The sequence below is a fragment of the Prorops nasuta genome, unplaced genomic scaffold (genome assembly GCF_024137725.1).
Source record: "Prorops nasuta isolate Cenicafe-Biocafe unplaced genomic scaffold, Cenicafe_Pnas_1.2 PNAS00060, whole genome shotgun sequence".
NCBI classification, from domain to species: domain Eukaryota; kingdom Metazoa; phylum Arthropoda; class Insecta; order Hymenoptera; family Bethylidae; genus Prorops; species Prorops nasuta.
In genome coordinates, this window is record NW_027116857.1 from 491,421 (window position 1) to 506,049 (window position 14,629).

Consider the following 14,629-nt stretch of genomic DNA (forward strand, 5'->3'; position numbering starts at 1 on the left):
CTGCTAAAATTACGATCAATGACTGACCTTTGCCCTTTTGATGCATTCTTATTTTAAATGTGACGCAGCACAAAACTAGTTTTTGAATAGTTTGTAAACGAATTACCTTCTATTATTTCAGATATGCAGTGTACATACCGCTTTTTCTACCAGCTATGATTCCAGTATTATTGTCTTTTAAGAATATCCAGAAGTACTATTTTTCAAGAGTATCCAAATCGAAGAAAAAGAACAGCAAAGAGACCAAAGAGGACTAAGTGATAAATGCATACAGTGAATTAAATTCAGTCATGAATTTGTATGTATTGTGTAAATGAGACAATTGAATGTTTATTATGCATTTTCCATTACCAATTAGCATGAATCAAGGAGTGATTTAATAAAGAGGAAACGATGAAACGTAAAAACAGTAATATTTTTATTTCAAAAAAGATGGATGTGAAACATATATGAAATTATTTCGAGGCGAAATTTATGAAAGTTTCTCCCCTCGAGTCACTTGTTACATTTACATGATAAGGTCTCTGAGATTTTAGCAAATTTACTATTTTGTAGCCGTACTCTCGTTTACAATCTTAAGATGATGTTTTATAACCTCTCAATGTTTTTAGCTAACTGGGGGATGTTTTGCATCTGGCACAACCGGAAACGTACGATTTTTTGCTTCTGAGCTGAAAAATCCATACACACAACACATTCAATGCGATCATACTTTCTTACATTCGTTTAAAATTCATAATTAATTATTAGATCGTTAGAAACAACTAATAGTCTATATACACATATATCAAATCAATCCTCAACCAGTTACCGCGTGATTACAAAAAATTGCGAAATTAAGTTACTATAAAAAAAACGTGTCCATCTACCTTGAGAGACCACTCGCTTAAGAACTGAATTAAAATAAAAAAACTTACAACGATGCGAGTCCCGCCGATAAATTATCAATTCAATAATTAGCTGCTCCATTAACTAGTCTCGATAATTATAAAATGTGCTCTATCGGGCGATTAGCTTGGAAATAAAACATTTTTGGCTATGGTGCAGTGAAACCACATAAAACATTATTTGCGAGTAGGAATTTGTTAAATGAATACCTCTTTCTTATATAACATAAAAATAAAAGGCACACATGTTTTCCTAATTCTGCTTCCCATATTCCCTCCCCTCCCATTGGTTCCTTTCTATTTTTCATTTTAGAACCAGCTGAGCTGCAGCCAGTGCAGATATAGAGTTGCAATAGAAAACGAACCTAAAGGTATATAAAACAGAAAATTGTATAATCTGTTCTTTAAAAGATGCTTTGCAACGATGTAAAATTGGATGAGAATAAAAATTCAGTTTAAAACATTATTGCTGGTGCAAACTTGTAAAGCTATTGCATACATTTTACTAGGAATATTGTATTATCAACGTTGGCTCTTATTAGTAATATCAGAAATTAAAATAACTCTTCGTCAATAAAAGATTATATCTAACGTTTTTCTTTTAAATAGGTCTCGGACGGTAGATGGACGTTACGAGTAAAAATAAATTAGTTGTCGAATTGAGGAGCTTATCGGTATGAAAAATAAAAAAAGAGTAGCCGAGTCAGCAAGAACTTTGAACTAGTTGAATAGCGTGCTGAAGAGCATCAGCGACGTTCTGGAAAACAGGTACACCTTCGCGCGTTGCATAGTCCGCCAGGTACATCCTTGCCCGGTTGTAATCTTTCGTGGCTTGTTCAGATAGCTAAAAAATAAAATTGTATAATGACACGTATTTAATTTCGCAACTTTGTCAAACAGATTGAACCCAACAAAGCTCGATTTGTGTAAAAACAATATCGAATCTAAGCACCTTTTCACCAGAAAGAACGCAATCCTCCGGCAGAGATTGAACACACAGGACAAGCTTAGCGCGCAATCCAACCAAATGAGCTGCCAATGCCATAATAGCAATGCCACGTGATTGCTGCGATACGATTAGAAAAATAAGCCGCGAATTTTTCATTCGCTGCAATTCCTGTGGCAATATCCTTATATTGTACTCGTTCAGGCTTGGTCGGAAATACGTTAAACCCATTGACCTTGAATAAAATTATTTTGCATCCATAAAAATTATTCGTCATCCATCTTGCACTAGTGAGTGAATCAAACAAAAAGGTAATATTACTCGATCAATGGCGCTGCAGAAGATTCTAACCATAACAGATCATTGTTCACCACTCCAATGTACAAATCCTTTTTCTCAGTCTCCGGTGTAAAGGAATTGGTCCAATCTAAGATAAAATTGTATTCAAAGTTTTTCTGTTTCTCAGCGTCGCTTTTAGTAGAGAGAAAAAAGTACAGATGCTAATAATGGCCGTGTTAAAAATAGAGGAACAGAGCATTAAAAATGTTAGAAGGGGAAGAGATGAGAAGCGCGAAGCGTGATTTTAGTATCAGCCAAAAGCAGGTTGCAAGGATTGATGAAAAAAACAGAAATACCTAGGAACCGATTAAAGGGATGCACGATAGTTCTGCGTAGAAACTTTGAGGCCTTCCTACATAAAATACTCCAAATTGAAGGTATCTCACTTTCATAAGAGATGCCGTTGCCTTTCGTCCGCCACGGCAATTCACTGGATAGTGTACAAAACTGTTCGAAATCTATTCGCTGCTCTGCTGGATCTCCCTTTCCTTTATAAGAGCTTATCAAGGCCCGGTACGTCTCTGTGCAAAAATTTTTCCATTTTCGTAAAACAAAACTTTTCACACGCATTTATTGCAAAGCATCTTATCGACGTAGAATTACCTGATTTGTTAACTGCGTTACACACTTCTGAAACCGACATATTACATCTTGCACTTGATTGTAAAGTAAGCCATGCCTGCGAATACAAGTAAAACAAACCATTTCGATCATCCACATTTTGTGAAAAATGTTTTGAGAAATTAAACATAGTAAAAGAAATACTTACTTCTCTTAAACTTACAGTTCCACTATCGTTAACTTCCATAGACTTAAAAATCTCTCTAAGCATACTAAAACATGTGAAATTTAGTTTAAACTTATTTGTCGCGATTAATCGATTTTTCTTAAACAAATTTAAAAGCATTTACATTATATCTATCCCATTTTGATTGAGCGAGATTCTAGTAGATTTGATTCCATCCTCAGAATGCAGAGTTTGTATGTTAATGTCTTCCCGTAGAATCTGAAGAAATTTCTTCTGATTTTTCTAACAAAAGCATTGCATTTATATAGGAAACAAAAGAATTACCTTTGATGTACAATTAAGTGCAACTGAGATGTTTTCAAATATAGGTATTTTTTGCCTTTCCATAAGGTACTGAAGTACTAATAGCCCATTCATCAAATCATAATATTCTCTAAAATGAAAACTTTTGTCTTTTAATAAGCAATTATATAAGTATCATCAATGATTAATGTGATTACAAGCTTACAGTGTAGAAACAGCTTCTCCTAAAATAGTTTGACCCTGTCTGTAGGGATAAATAACAAGAATTAGGGATTCACTGCGTGTAGCTGCTAGCTGGGCTACTTCTATAATACCAGCAGTGTTTCTGGTTTGATTATCAATTACAAAAAGTAAAACCCTTGCTGTTTGCTTTGCCTCGTATTCTTGAGCTATCAACTCTGGACCCCATTGTGAGACTTGCTAAAATCAAATAATTTTTACCCACTAGAACAGTAGAATATTAATAATATATATAGTACAATTAGTCAATGGATAAATTCATACAGGATTATAGTAGGTGATTCCAAGATTCTGAAGTGTCGGTATTGCTATATCAGACCTCCAGGTGGTTGGATTACAGGATCCCCCCAAAAATACCTCATATGCCATTCTCTCTGAAAAGGAAAAAATATAAAGCCCATTCATAAATAATGAGAATATTATGCAATATTTATATTGACAAGTACTTGAACCAGTTGAATTAGCTGTACCCTTTCCATCACAGTTGAATGAATGAGAGGTGCTCATAGGAACAGCTTTTCTAAAATCAAAGTTTCAAATAATTTGTGCTACTTATAGTATATTACAACATTAAGTATATTATCACACTCAAACTAATTTATTTAAATTGCAGTAGGATTTGATATTCAACAATCAATTCTTTTATGTGTTTATAAACTTTTCACATTGAAATTAATTTTCTTTCTTTCTGTTGGAGTGTGGTAATAAAATAGAGTGTACTAATAGCTGCATGTGCATATTTAAACAAACATACTTTGAAATATCAAATCCTTTTGCAACGAGTAAGAGTACACTGCGCTTCATTGTTATAATCTAATTTGACCAAGTGCTTGATAATTTATACCTGTAAAGTAGATTGGAATAAATGTAGCCTTTCATTGCGAATAAAAAAAATGTAATAGTAGAAAACTTAATAGATACTACGTGAGAAGTGTAATAATCGTGTTACAAAGATAGGGCTAGCTGTGTACTACAAATGAAAGCATCGATTTTAAAATACTTGAAAATAGCTAACGAATTCGAACCTGTCAATATATTGTAAAGAATTATGTTACCCTCGTTCACAGAGACGTGCCAGTTCTGTGGCAAATATATAGAATTCTTCAAACATTATATAGGCATCAGGACTAATCTTAGGACAATCCTTTGTGTTAAAGTGTTGCATTTTACGTTGCCACAACCAACTTGAAAATAACCACATCACTTTTACTGTCCAAACCTATATTTTTATCACATTAAAGGGTAAGTATTTGTGATACTATTGAATAAGGAAAAGATTATTTGCGAACTTACCAAGTTTGTTGAATTTTGAAACAGAACACTCCTTATTTACTTTATATCTATTCATTTTTATTATTTACAGCAGCCTTTGATTGGAAATGTAGCTTGCCAAATGGAGCCTTAACAATGATTCTTTGACAATCATACGCACTCCTGAAAAAAAAGCAAGAAAACGAGATTGGAAGAATCAAAGAGAAAACCAGTAAAACCTGTAAATAAATGATGAATCACATAAAAATTTAATCACACGTATTTCGATGTAAACAAAATGCTTCAAACATTAATAAGCACTATTTTAGAATTTATCATAATTGGCATAGACAGGATTCTCTGAGAATTCAATTCACGTTTGGTTGTAGGTGACATATCCTCGAAACGTGAAATATTATTTCTTTATGTGTTATTGTAAATTATGCGAGATTAAATGCAACAAGGCCACCGAGGTAAGAACGATTAATATTTGATGATACAGTAGAGTACTCACGGGTAAATTTACAAGCTTTGTCTTATTTTCACAACAAAGCCTGCAATGTTTATAAAGTTTTTGGCACTGTGTCAGTAAAGCGACCGCGTGCGCAATCAAAAATAATAATGGATATCTTGCAAAAATGTGATAAGTCGATACGCGCAAAATTGATCAAATGTCAAATTCTTCACTCTCGAGAATCATTTTCAATAAATCAACAAACGATCGTAAATAATGAAAACTCTTGTAAAAAAATTAGACAGAACAGGGTGCTGCATATACACAAAAAAGGAATTTGAACCATTAGAACCGTTAAAAGTTTTTGAAGCACAGATCGTAAAAATAAAACGCTGCAGAGATTTGCACCACAAACAAACACACGCGGAGTTTCGAGAGAGAAAGAGAGAGAGGGGTGCGGAGACGGAGAGGGGTAGTGTGTGTGCGTGTATGTGTGAGTGAGAGAGAGAGAAAGAGAGAAGGAGAAAGAAGAGAAGCGTGAAAAAAACATTGAAAGTCACATTGGTAGGAAAAAAAACTAGCACGAGTTTTGAATGAGAGAATTGGAGAGAATCGAGAAGCGGTTCTCTCTCAGAGACAGATAACCCAATGGACTCGAGTAAACAGAGAAAATCCCTGTGTGAAAAGTGGGAAATGTAGAAAAAATGAGAGGTTAAGAAGTTGAAAGAAGGGAAAATTTGTTGAGGAAAACGGGCTACGAACGTTTTTACGGGAATTTCTGACCCCGAGAAAAACAAACAAGGCTCGCGAACTAACCTTGATGGTGCGTGTTGGTGCTCGGATGCCCACGCACGATGCACATATGCAGAAGAGCTTGATCGAACGTCAAAGAAAAAGTCACGGGTGTCGGCTGCATCTGGTGCACCCCCGCCAGGAACTCGTTAGTACGGAGTACGGACTCCCCAGTCCAGGAGTTTTCAGAAAAATGCTAGCCGAGGGCCCCGCGTACTCCCGCTATTGCTCATACTTATTTATACTTCGCGTTGTGTATAAATAACCGTATATATATTTCAAATCAGAAAGAGAGAGAGAGAGAAAGAGAGAGAGACTGTGTGAGAAGGAGGGAGGGAGGGGGAAGAAAAAGAGAGAAAGAGCGTGTCGTGCTGGCGCTCGTGGCGGACAAAACTCACATTTTCGGCGAAAACATCGGAAAACTCGAATCGTGACCAAATTTTTGCCTTGGTGAAACATCGGAGAATTCGCGAGGAGAGGCCAAAAAGTTTTATTTATTACCACTACGCATTGGCACACCGGAGCTTGGTTGACATGTTTTCGTATAGTCTCGATCAACACACTGACCTGACAAATCTCTCGTACGCTTATCGTAATACTCGTTACCGCTCTCCTATCACCAACGCGCACCGTATACACTGATGGACCTGACGCGCGTCCCACCAAAATCCAGGCGGACCAGGATGACCCTGGCTAATTGTATAGTATCTCGTTGCTGTAGCACTCCGTACATTTATATCAATATATACACTCGTGTATTATTCTTCTACCGTCCCGTCTATTTGTGTATGGTTTTTTTGTATAGTTCGCCGCGCAATCTCTCGAACATTGATCGTCGTCGCTGATGCGTTCAGGTTACGTTTGCCAGCGGTGACCGGGACATCTTCACGCATTCGCGGCAAAACGATTTGCCGATTTGCCCGAGCGAATACCGAATAGCGATTTGCCTGCGTGTGCGTCTCGCGGGCCGCGCACCAAGCGACTCTGCCACTCGTCGGCTCGACTCAAGAATGACGTAAACCTTCAACAATGAGGCGTGATGTCACACATGCTCAAGTTCACAGTTTCACACTGGCCAAAGACTTTAAATGCGATGGTTGCCTCATTCGAACGCGTGACGTCATGGATCAATCCGTGCCCAATACGCGCTATTTTTTCATCGTTCCCCCGATGCACCTAAAAATCGTTACAACGATCCATATAGCGCCCTCATAAACAACCGAAAATAACTCAATTATCCGTAAGCATTTCTTTTAATAACTCTCAGATCGATGCGTGTTAGACGCGACTTTAACAGGTTTCCGAGTACTTAAGAAAGGACGGACTGAAGGTGTTAGGAAAGACCTGCAGGCTTAATCCGATAGCCGGTTTTTTTAATGATTCACTTTCGCAGTATTAGCTGTTTAAGTATCTAGAGATAAAAGTGATCCATGTACGTTTGATCTGGCCTTGGATATTTCGTAGCAGTTATTCTGTAGTTTCAGCGTCGTTTTCAACGAGGAACGGTGACTTTTCACTGGAATCGTCGCCGGCGTAGTAGGAACCTAGGTGGGAATTAATTTAAAAAGTAGGAATGTGTCCGAGATATCCGATGACGTCACGGGCGTTCCCCCTCTCACGCCACCTAGTCTGTTGTCACCACTTCTTCCAACCGAGATAATCTTTGGAGCGAAAGATCTTGCCTTGCCTACGTAGTAAAGTAAAGGGGAACCAGTGCGCGAAACGCCGAACGCGCTTTTGATCAAATATGGTATGGGAGTTCGAGCGAAATTGATTCTTCGCTTTTATTGCGAGCCCACATAGAAATCTTTGCTGAATTCACTCTTTCGCAATATTCCTGTCCTTTTATCGTTTTCTCATCTCTTTATAACTCACCTTAATTCATTTCCTCTTTCTTGATTAGATCTGTAAAATGATTACATCTTTATTTCTTCGTTAAACTGTATGAATTTTTTGAACGTGCTTTCCACTTTATCATTATTATCGTCTATACGAAAAAGTACGATTTTCAACGGTATCTCAATTTTTCTCTGCATTCATTTTGCTTGCTGTTTTGTAATGTTTATAAACACACTGGACTATATGTTTTTATGTGTGTGTTGATAAATTCTCCCTTCAAAAAAACATATGAAAATGACGAAAAAACCAGGTTACAGCGATTCTATAAATATTTCGATCCGTTGGTTTAAGTCGTCTTGTAAATAGCGTAAATCCATTAAATATGAGCGTCTTAATTTAATTTGTGATGTATTTTCAATAATGAATGTTGAGTAATGCGTGAAATTAATTATAAATAATTTACCTTGGAGAGACAATCCTTTTTGTATAATTGTTATAAGTATTTACGCACTTTCACACCCCATCTGCATACAGCTTACCAACAAAGAAAACAATACAAAGATTAAGGATATTATTAACGATTGAAAAAGTAAAGTATTATATGTATGTAACGATAATACGAAATATCTGATAAGTATCATATCAAATGAGAATTGTTCAATATAATTTATTAACTATTGTAAGGAGCAAACATATTTATCACTCATTAATTACAGTAATTTCGATTCAATTCATTTTTGTAGTTAAATAAAATAATTAGAATTCCGACGCGCGAAAACAGGATGTGTCGTCGAACGAGGTAGTAAGTATAGTGATAAAAGATGATATCCTATTGCTATAAGGGTGAGTCCGACCAACTCATTTTAATTTAAAGGGACATTAAAAAGTATCACCAACCTTAGAAAAGGAAAATAATTTTATGTTTTAACGTTTCCAGCTTGCACAGGTTATAGTATAATGAATAAGGAATAAAGGAATACAAAAATTGGACCAAAATACCAAATTACCATAGAGGTAAACTTCAACAAGTTATCACTAACTCCGAACCTCGTCATTCCAAATAGTTTTGCTTTTAAGGTAAGTTTTTTATTTTGCGTTATATTCTAAAAATAATATTTGTCAACAATGATAATTTTTTAAAATAAATGTAAAACAAGTTTACGTCAGAAATATAAGCTTATCTTTGAGAATATTTCATAGGATTCCAATTTGAAGCAATTCTATCTAGAAATTGGTTAAAAATTGATTTTTTGAATTTTTCAGAGTTGTATGAAGAATGGACGATTTCAGAGAATATGTTTCAAGATTCTTATTCGAAAATGACAATGCAGAAGAATATTCTAGCGTTGAAACATTTCAAATACATAGAGAGATGATAAGAGATTTATATTGTAGCAGAATCGAAAATTTTGAACAATACATTTCAAGATTTATATTTGAAGATGATGATGAGGAATTTACTTATGCTCAGACATTTCGAAGACCCAGAGTAATAAGAGAAAGAGTTAATTATTTAGAAATATATGATGATGTTGATTTTAAAAAAAGATTCCGCTTATCAAAAGAAAATGTATGTAATTTGTTATCAGTAATTGGACAAAAATTACTTAATAGAACAGAACGGTAAGTAAATATGATGTTAACTTATAGATAGGTTCTGCTTATTGATATCACCCAAGCGAAGAATAAGAAAGTTTATACTTTTTCTGTTTTGTGATTGCAACGTAATTTTCGAACATTCTCAATTAATGAAATTTAATATTTTCAGGAATAATGCAATCCCACCGATAATTCAGCTTCTACTAATGCTTAGATTCGCAGCAACTGGTTCTTTTTTAATGACAGTTGCCGATTTTTGCGGTATTAGTGTAAGTAGTGCTCAAATGATTGTACACAAAGTTACCGCCGCAATTGCAGCGCTTCATACAAAATTCATCAAGTTCCCTAATAAGTCTAATGATATTTTAAAAAGTAAAGCAAAAAATTTTAATCTATCTGGATTCCCCCGAGTCATTGGTGCTATTGACTGCATACATATAAGAATAAAATCTTATGGTAAAATAATGCATTCTATTATACACATTGTATGTAAAAACGAATAATGCTTAAAATATGCTCGTTTTATTTCAGGTGGTGAGGACGGTGAGATCTATAGAAATAGGAAAGGCTTCTTTTCTATTAACGTACAGGCAATAGTAGACTCTAGTTTAAAAATACTTGATTTGGTCGCTCACTGGCCAGGATCGACACACGACGCTACAATTTTTAATAATTCATTTATAAAAATGCGTTTAGAAAATGGCGAATTTGGTAATGGAGTATTGTTAGGGGATTCGGGCTATCCATCGTTACCGTTTTTATTAACACCTCTGCAAAACCCACAAACAGCAGCAGAGACATTATATAACGAAGCACAAATCCGAACTCGATCGATGGTGGAGAGAGCGTTTGGGATTCTTGGTAAACAGTTTCCTGTCCTTACACTTGGATCACGTTTTCGTACACCTGAAAACACTTTACCTTTGATAACTGCTTGCGTAGTATTATTCAATATAACGAGATCAAACGAGGAAGATGTGAAGGATATTAATGTTGATGCTTATAATAATATAGAGAGAGAGCTACATCAGAATCTTACTGAAAACGAAAGAGAATATTTCATTCATAATTATTTTCAAAGGTATTAGTATACAGGGTTTTTCTCTAACAGCGGAACATAGGAGATTTCGTGTTATTTGACTATAGTAAATTTTACTATAGTGAAATTACTGTTTTCCATTTAATTTAAATATTAAACGTAGTAACCAAGATTAATTGAGTAAAATGACATTTATAATGAATAATAAAAGCAATTAAACTAAAATAACTATTAAATTGTAACTATCTACGCTTTTATTAATTATAATAATGTATAGTAAGTGCTTCATTGCTATAGTTAAATAACAATCCTATGTTCCGCTGTTAGAGAAAAACCCTGTATCTCTTGTTTTAATATCTATATTAAATGGAAGTCTCATATATTAAAATGTAAAGAGAACTAAGGATTAAATTTAATCTTCTATAGCCAATGTAACAAAACATTTGAAATTGCAGGCTGTTGTAAGAAAATATTGTTGAACCAAATTCATGCAGATGAGTGAAGGGAACTTTCAGATTACAAAGAACAAAAATGAATGAGAATTTTAGCTGAAGGATGGAACAGTTAATTAAAGTGAAATAGACTACTGTTCGCTGTATATATGAAAAGATAAATGCAGATGTTGAATGGTAAAATATGCAATAATTGTATGAATAACGAAATAAAATTATTAATATTTTAATCTAAATCAGTTCTTTAATCATTAAACAAGAGAATATGAAACTTTGAATAACATTATTAATTTTAAATATTAACTATAATATCACAGAGCTTAACCTTCACTTGATATAATTAACATATTAAGTATTTATAATATCACAGGGTTTAAACTTTAGATCATATAATTAATTAACATAGTAAACATTATTAATATCACTGGACTTTGGTAACAACGAGAGTAAATGTCACATGCAAACAAATTTTAATCGATATCAGTCATAACCTATACTCCTTCGTCCTATTCAACATGTAACTTTTCGTGATATTCATCTCTGGGAAATGCAGTCTAAAACACAAAACTTAAGATGAAAAATACATAAACACCTGTCTTCAATTACTAAAATTATAAACAAAAAACTATTACCAGTGTAGTTGAATGCATGTTTGCTGATTCTTTTAGTTTGACCTCTAACAATTTTACTTGCAATTCTTCCTTTTTCAATTGCATATTTAGAATTTTTTTCTCATAATTTGCTTTTTCTAGTAAATGCTGTTTCATTAAATGAGCTAGCTCTAGTTTGCTTTCTAATAGCAGGTCTCCTTTTATTTTCTTCTTCTTAATCGTTGAATTAACAGCTATTTTATTGCTCAATGGTGGACTTATAGGCTTCTTTAATTGATTTGGAGACCATTTATCCCACTGATTCACTTCATTTTCATCAATTAAAAACTAAAAATGAAATTAAACATGTTTTAATAAAAAGATTTATTAATTTACATATGCTAATTTATACTACGAAATAATAAGTTTTGTCTTACTTGAAAAACTGCATTATCCGCATCATCTGGATCATCAGCCTCTTCTTCAAAATAATTTTCAACTGGAGTATTAATAGAAGACGAAAAACTAGTATCCGAGTCAAATGGGTTATATAAACCATCTACTGATTTTTGTATTATTTCATATGCTTTCTCATATAGTATGTTTGGCTTCACTTCATTTCTACCACCACCTGAAAGAATTGTTATACGTAAACTAAGAAAAATATTATAATTGTTTAAACATTTTAATTACCTGTTTTATATAACTCTTGCTTTAGTTTTGCATAATGTTTTCTGGTATTCGTTTTTGTATTTACCCAGAATGTTCTTAATGACTCACTGTTTATGTGTTGTCCATGCATTCTATAAAATTTTGTACTGATTTCATCCCACGATTTATTTTTCATAGATGTGCTTACAGCATCTGTTTTCTTGTTTTCTATAACCGCCGAAAATTCTTTTATTAACTCTATTATTGTCAGTTTCTTATCAAACGTTAAGTATTCTTTTTTCTTGCTTTCATATTTTGTTCTTAGCTGTTCATTAAGTTCCATCACTACTAGCACATCCAGTTTTATTTACTTCACCAAAGTCCTTATGTATAATAAAAAATTATCATTGTTGACAAATATTATTTTTAGAATATAACGCAAAATAAAAAACTTACCTTAAAAGCAAAACTATTTGGAATTACGAGGTTCGGAGTTAGTGATAACTTGTTGAAGTTTCCCTCTATGGTAATTTGGTATTTTGGTCCAATTTTTGTATTCCTTTATTCCTTATTCATTATGCTATAACCTGTGCAAGCTGGAAACGTTAAAACAAAAAATTATTTTCCTTTTCTAAGGTTGGTGATACTTTTTAATGTCCCTTTAAATTAAAATGAGTTGGTCGGACTCACCCTAAGATATGTATAAACACAGCGCGCTATTCCTAACTTCCGCAACTTGAACGGCGTCAGCACTGTCTGTTAGCAGGCTAGCCTAGCATAGCAGCGTGAATGAATTCTTTCAGTAAAAATCGACGAGGTTTCCAGTCTCTTCTAGCATATATTTTATGCCCGCAAAAATAGACAGCAGCGCTCCAGTGGTTGTTAAAATCGTTACTGCCGTCGTTACGGTACGGTTTACGAAACGATAAGGCTCCTCTGCTTGCTCCAAAACTGATTTTATAAACACGTGTGCATAAAAAAATACCTTTTTCACAAAAGTTATTTTTTCATAATAAAACAGTATGCTTTAAATAAAATCCTAAAGATGTTAGGTATAATTGTCTCTGGTCGACTTGTAAGTACAGAACTCCATTTCGACTTATAATGCACCATTTAAGCGGCTTTTTTTGCTGTCAATTACCTCATGTTTAAATATATGATATTAACGAACTTACACTAGCTACAGTTAATTTTTTACAAACACATTTCCATATGTATATAACTTCAACACCTCAGATTGTAACTTCTATTCCTAATGTATCTTTTTAATAAGTACATATTCATCTGTTTTATTGTATATAAGGTTAAAAGGTTTTTGTTTACAGGTCCAAACTGATTTCCAACAAATTGGGGAAAATCAATTTTTAATAACAGTACCTGATGCTGATAACATAAACCATATTGTATTGTTTCTTACTGGAACAATACCTTTTCCGGATGGAGTTGGTGGAGCAGGTATTACTTTGTGCTTTTTTTTATTTAATAATCAAAATCTTTCCTTAAAAGCAAATCAAGATGCTAATACTACATTATTTACAGTTTATTTCAGCTGGCCGGATCCAAATGCACCACCAAACTGGCAGTTTTTAGGACATATTTCTAATGCTAAACCATCCGCAATTTTTAAGATTTCCAATTTAAAAAGAAACCATGAATTTGAAAACAGTAATTTAGGAATTTTTGGTGTGGGAAAAATTTCTCATGTTGCACAAATCGGTGTTTCTGTGGAACCATTACCTATGATTGAGCAACAAACTGCTGTGATTACTGAAGCTACCACTAATTCTTTTGTAGAGTTTGCTCAGAAAATGCTAACAAGTTTTTTAAATTATATATCAAGCTTTTCTGTAACTCAGGCACAAATGGTTCCAAATCCTACAGAAAATTTCGTTCCACTGTCAACTATTCAGCTGTGGTATGAAACTTTTGAAAGAAGGCTACAGCAGAATCCAAATTTTTGGAAAATGTGATTGGAATATTGTAAATTTAATCTATTCAGTTTCCTGCTACTTCAATTGCATTTCAACCATTTTCTATACATTTCAATTGATTATATTGATATCTTATTGATTTGAATTATGTGGCTATTAATAAAATATTCTGTACTTTTTCTACATAAATATATAATATTGCTATGAAGATTCCTTGAAAATCAACAATTTATGCTAATTAATTTTCATGTACTGCAACTAGAATAGAAACTCGCACGTGAGTACAATGCAAATGTTTATTGCTTAATTTCCCTCGTGCCACCAAATAGATCGAGCTTAATTAGCATAAATGGAAGGCGGGATTTTCTATAGAATATTAACAATAAAAAATATACTTTAGACTCCTCATCAGTATAAATTTGATTGACCGAAAATTATAAACGTCAATTATAAATGCAGGATAAATTTTTTGAATTCAATTTCAAACAATTCAATAGATGAGCGAGTTTTGCAAAAAAAACGAATTTGAATTAATTCGGTCATTGCTAAAGAAAGAGAAATAATAAAT

At 33.6% G+C, this 14,629-nt stretch overlaps 5 protein-coding genes across 17 annotated transcripts in view; 3 read left to right on the forward strand and 2 right to left on the reverse strand.

Annotated features, from left to right (window-relative positions):
* Positions 1 to 400, forward strand: part of LOC136784578 (GPI transamidase component PIG-S-like) — a 17,571-nt gene extending 17,171 nt beyond the window's left edge. For both annotated transcript variants that reach the window (XM_066745316.1, XM_066745317.1), the window contains exon 9: positions 122 to 400. In XM_066745316.1, coding sequence (XP_066601413.1) covers positions 122 to 257 — 136 coding nt within the window. In that variant the 3' untranslated portion in view covers positions 258 to 400. The remainder of the gene's footprint in view (positions 1 to 121) is intronic.
* Positions 395 to 8,353, reverse strand: raw. Of its 10 annotated transcripts, XM_066745319.1 has the most exons (15): positions 7,397 to 8,235; positions 5,985 to 7,136; positions 4,757 to 4,897; positions 4,519 to 4,682; positions 3,910 to 3,983; positions 3,728 to 3,837; positions 3,429 to 3,643; positions 3,245 to 3,353; positions 3,084 to 3,178; positions 2,942 to 3,005; positions 2,776 to 2,851; positions 2,469 to 2,693; positions 2,155 to 2,260; positions 1,840 to 2,068; positions 395 to 1,731 (listed from the first exon to the last, which is right to left on the reverse strand). In XM_066745319.1, the coding sequence occupies exons 4-15, from the start codon at positions 4,662 to 4,664 to the stop codon at positions 1,591 to 1,593; spliced, it is 1,590 nt and encodes a 529-aa protein (XP_066601416.1). In that variant the 5' UTR covers positions 4,665 to 4,682; positions 4,757 to 4,897; positions 5,985 to 7,136; positions 7,397 to 8,235; the 3' UTR covers positions 395 to 1,590. The 10 variants fall into 10 exon arrangements, with proteins under 10 accessions (XP_066601416.1, XP_066601421.1, XP_066601419.1 ...); XM_066745324.1 differs by lacking the exons at positions 5,985 to 7,136; positions 7,397 to 8,235 and adding an exon at positions 8,263 to 8,353; XM_066745322.1 differs by having other exon boundaries at positions 6,528 to 8,235.
* On the forward strand, positions 7,498 to 11,070 carry LOC136784581 (putative nuclease HARBI1). Of its 3 annotated transcripts, none has more exons than XM_066745331.1 (6): positions 7,498 to 7,508; positions 8,737 to 8,876; positions 9,063 to 9,422; positions 9,568 to 9,854; positions 9,930 to 10,479; positions 10,893 to 11,070. In XM_066745331.1, the coding sequence occupies exons 3-6, from the start codon at positions 9,076 to 9,078 to the stop codon at positions 10,900 to 10,902; spliced, it is 1,194 nt and encodes a 397-aa protein (XP_066601428.1). In that variant the 5' UTR covers positions 7,498 to 7,508; positions 8,737 to 8,876; positions 9,063 to 9,075; the 3' UTR covers positions 10,903 to 11,070. The 3 variants fall into 3 exon arrangements, with proteins under 3 accessions (XP_066601428.1, XP_066601427.1, XP_066601426.1); XM_066745330.1 differs by lacking the exon at positions 7,498 to 7,508 and adding an exon at positions 8,498 to 8,601; XM_066745329.1 differs by lacking the exon at positions 7,498 to 7,508 and adding an exon at positions 8,542 to 8,642.
* Positions 11,071 to 11,135: 65 nt separating this feature from the next.
* LOC136784583 (uncharacterized) lies at positions 11,136 to 13,180 on the reverse strand. Its single transcript, XM_066745332.1, has 6 exons — positions 12,821 to 13,180; positions 12,587 to 12,726; positions 12,173 to 12,513; positions 11,917 to 12,110; positions 11,522 to 11,827; positions 11,136 to 11,443 (listed from the first exon to the last, which is right to left on the reverse strand). Exons 3-6 carry the CDS (start codon positions 12,471 to 12,473, stop codon positions 11,396 to 11,398), a joined length of 849 nt encoding a protein of 282 aa, XP_066601429.1. The 5' UTR covers positions 12,474 to 12,513; positions 12,587 to 12,726; positions 12,821 to 13,180; the 3' UTR covers positions 11,136 to 11,395.
* LOC136784584 (protein OPI10 homolog) lies at positions 13,173 to 14,367 on the forward strand. Its single transcript, XM_066745333.1, has 3 exons — positions 13,173 to 13,205; positions 13,456 to 13,585; positions 13,670 to 14,367. Exons 1-3 carry the CDS (start codon positions 13,176 to 13,178, stop codon positions 14,098 to 14,100), a joined length of 591 nt encoding a protein of 196 aa, XP_066601430.1. The 5' UTR covers positions 13,173 to 13,175; the 3' UTR covers positions 14,101 to 14,367.
* Positions 14,368 to 14,629: the final 262 nt, after the last annotated feature.

Excerpts from the sequence above, each read along its gene's own strand:
- raw (XM_066745324.1), bottom strand. The coding sequence starts at position 4,664 with ATGTGGTTATTTTCAAGTTGGTTGTGGCAACGTAAAATGCAACACTTT. Across the intron at positions 3,644-3,727 it reads GAATCACCTACTATAATCCT|CAAGTCTCACAATGGGGTCC; the intron begins GTATGAATTTAT and ends ATTTGATTTTAG. Across the intron at positions 3,354-3,428 it reads GGAGAAGCTGTTTCTACACT|AGAATATTATGATTTGATGA; the intron begins GTAAGCTTGTAA and ends TTTTCATTTTAG.
- LOC136784581 (XM_066745331.1), top strand. The coding sequence starts at position 9,076 with ATGGACGATTTCAGAGAATATGTTTCAAGATTCTTATTCGAAAATGAC. Across the intron at positions 9,423-9,567 it reads TTACTTAATAGAACAGAACG|GAATAATGCAATCCCACCGA; the intron begins GTAAGTAAATAT and ends TAATATTTTCAG. Across the intron at positions 9,855-9,929 it reads TATAAGAATAAAATCTTATG|GTGGTGAGGACGGTGAGATC; the intron begins GTAAAATAATGC and ends GTTTTATTTCAG.
- LOC136784583 (XM_066745332.1), bottom strand. The coding sequence starts at position 12,473 with ATGGAACTTAATGAACAGCTAAGAACAAAATATGAAAGCAAGAAAAAA. Across the intron at positions 11,828-11,916 it reads CGGATAATGCAGTTTTTCAA|TTTTTAATTGATGAAAATGA; the intron begins GTAAGACAAAAC and ends TTTCATTTTTAG. Across the intron at positions 11,444-11,521 it reads ACATGCATTCAACTACACTG|ACTGCATTTCCCAGAGATGA; the intron begins GTAATAGTTTTT and ends TTTGTGTTTTAG.
- LOC136784584 (XM_066745333.1), top strand. The coding sequence starts at position 13,176 with ATGTTAGGTATAATTGTCTCTGGTCGACTT. Across the intron at positions 13,206-13,455 it reads TAATTGTCTCTGGTCGACTT|GTCCAAACTGATTTCCAACA; the intron begins GTAAGTACAGAA and ends TTTTGTTTACAG. Across the intron at positions 13,586-13,669 it reads GGATGGAGTTGGTGGAGCAG|TTTATTTCAGCTGGCCGGAT; the intron begins GTATTACTTTGT and ends CATTATTTACAG.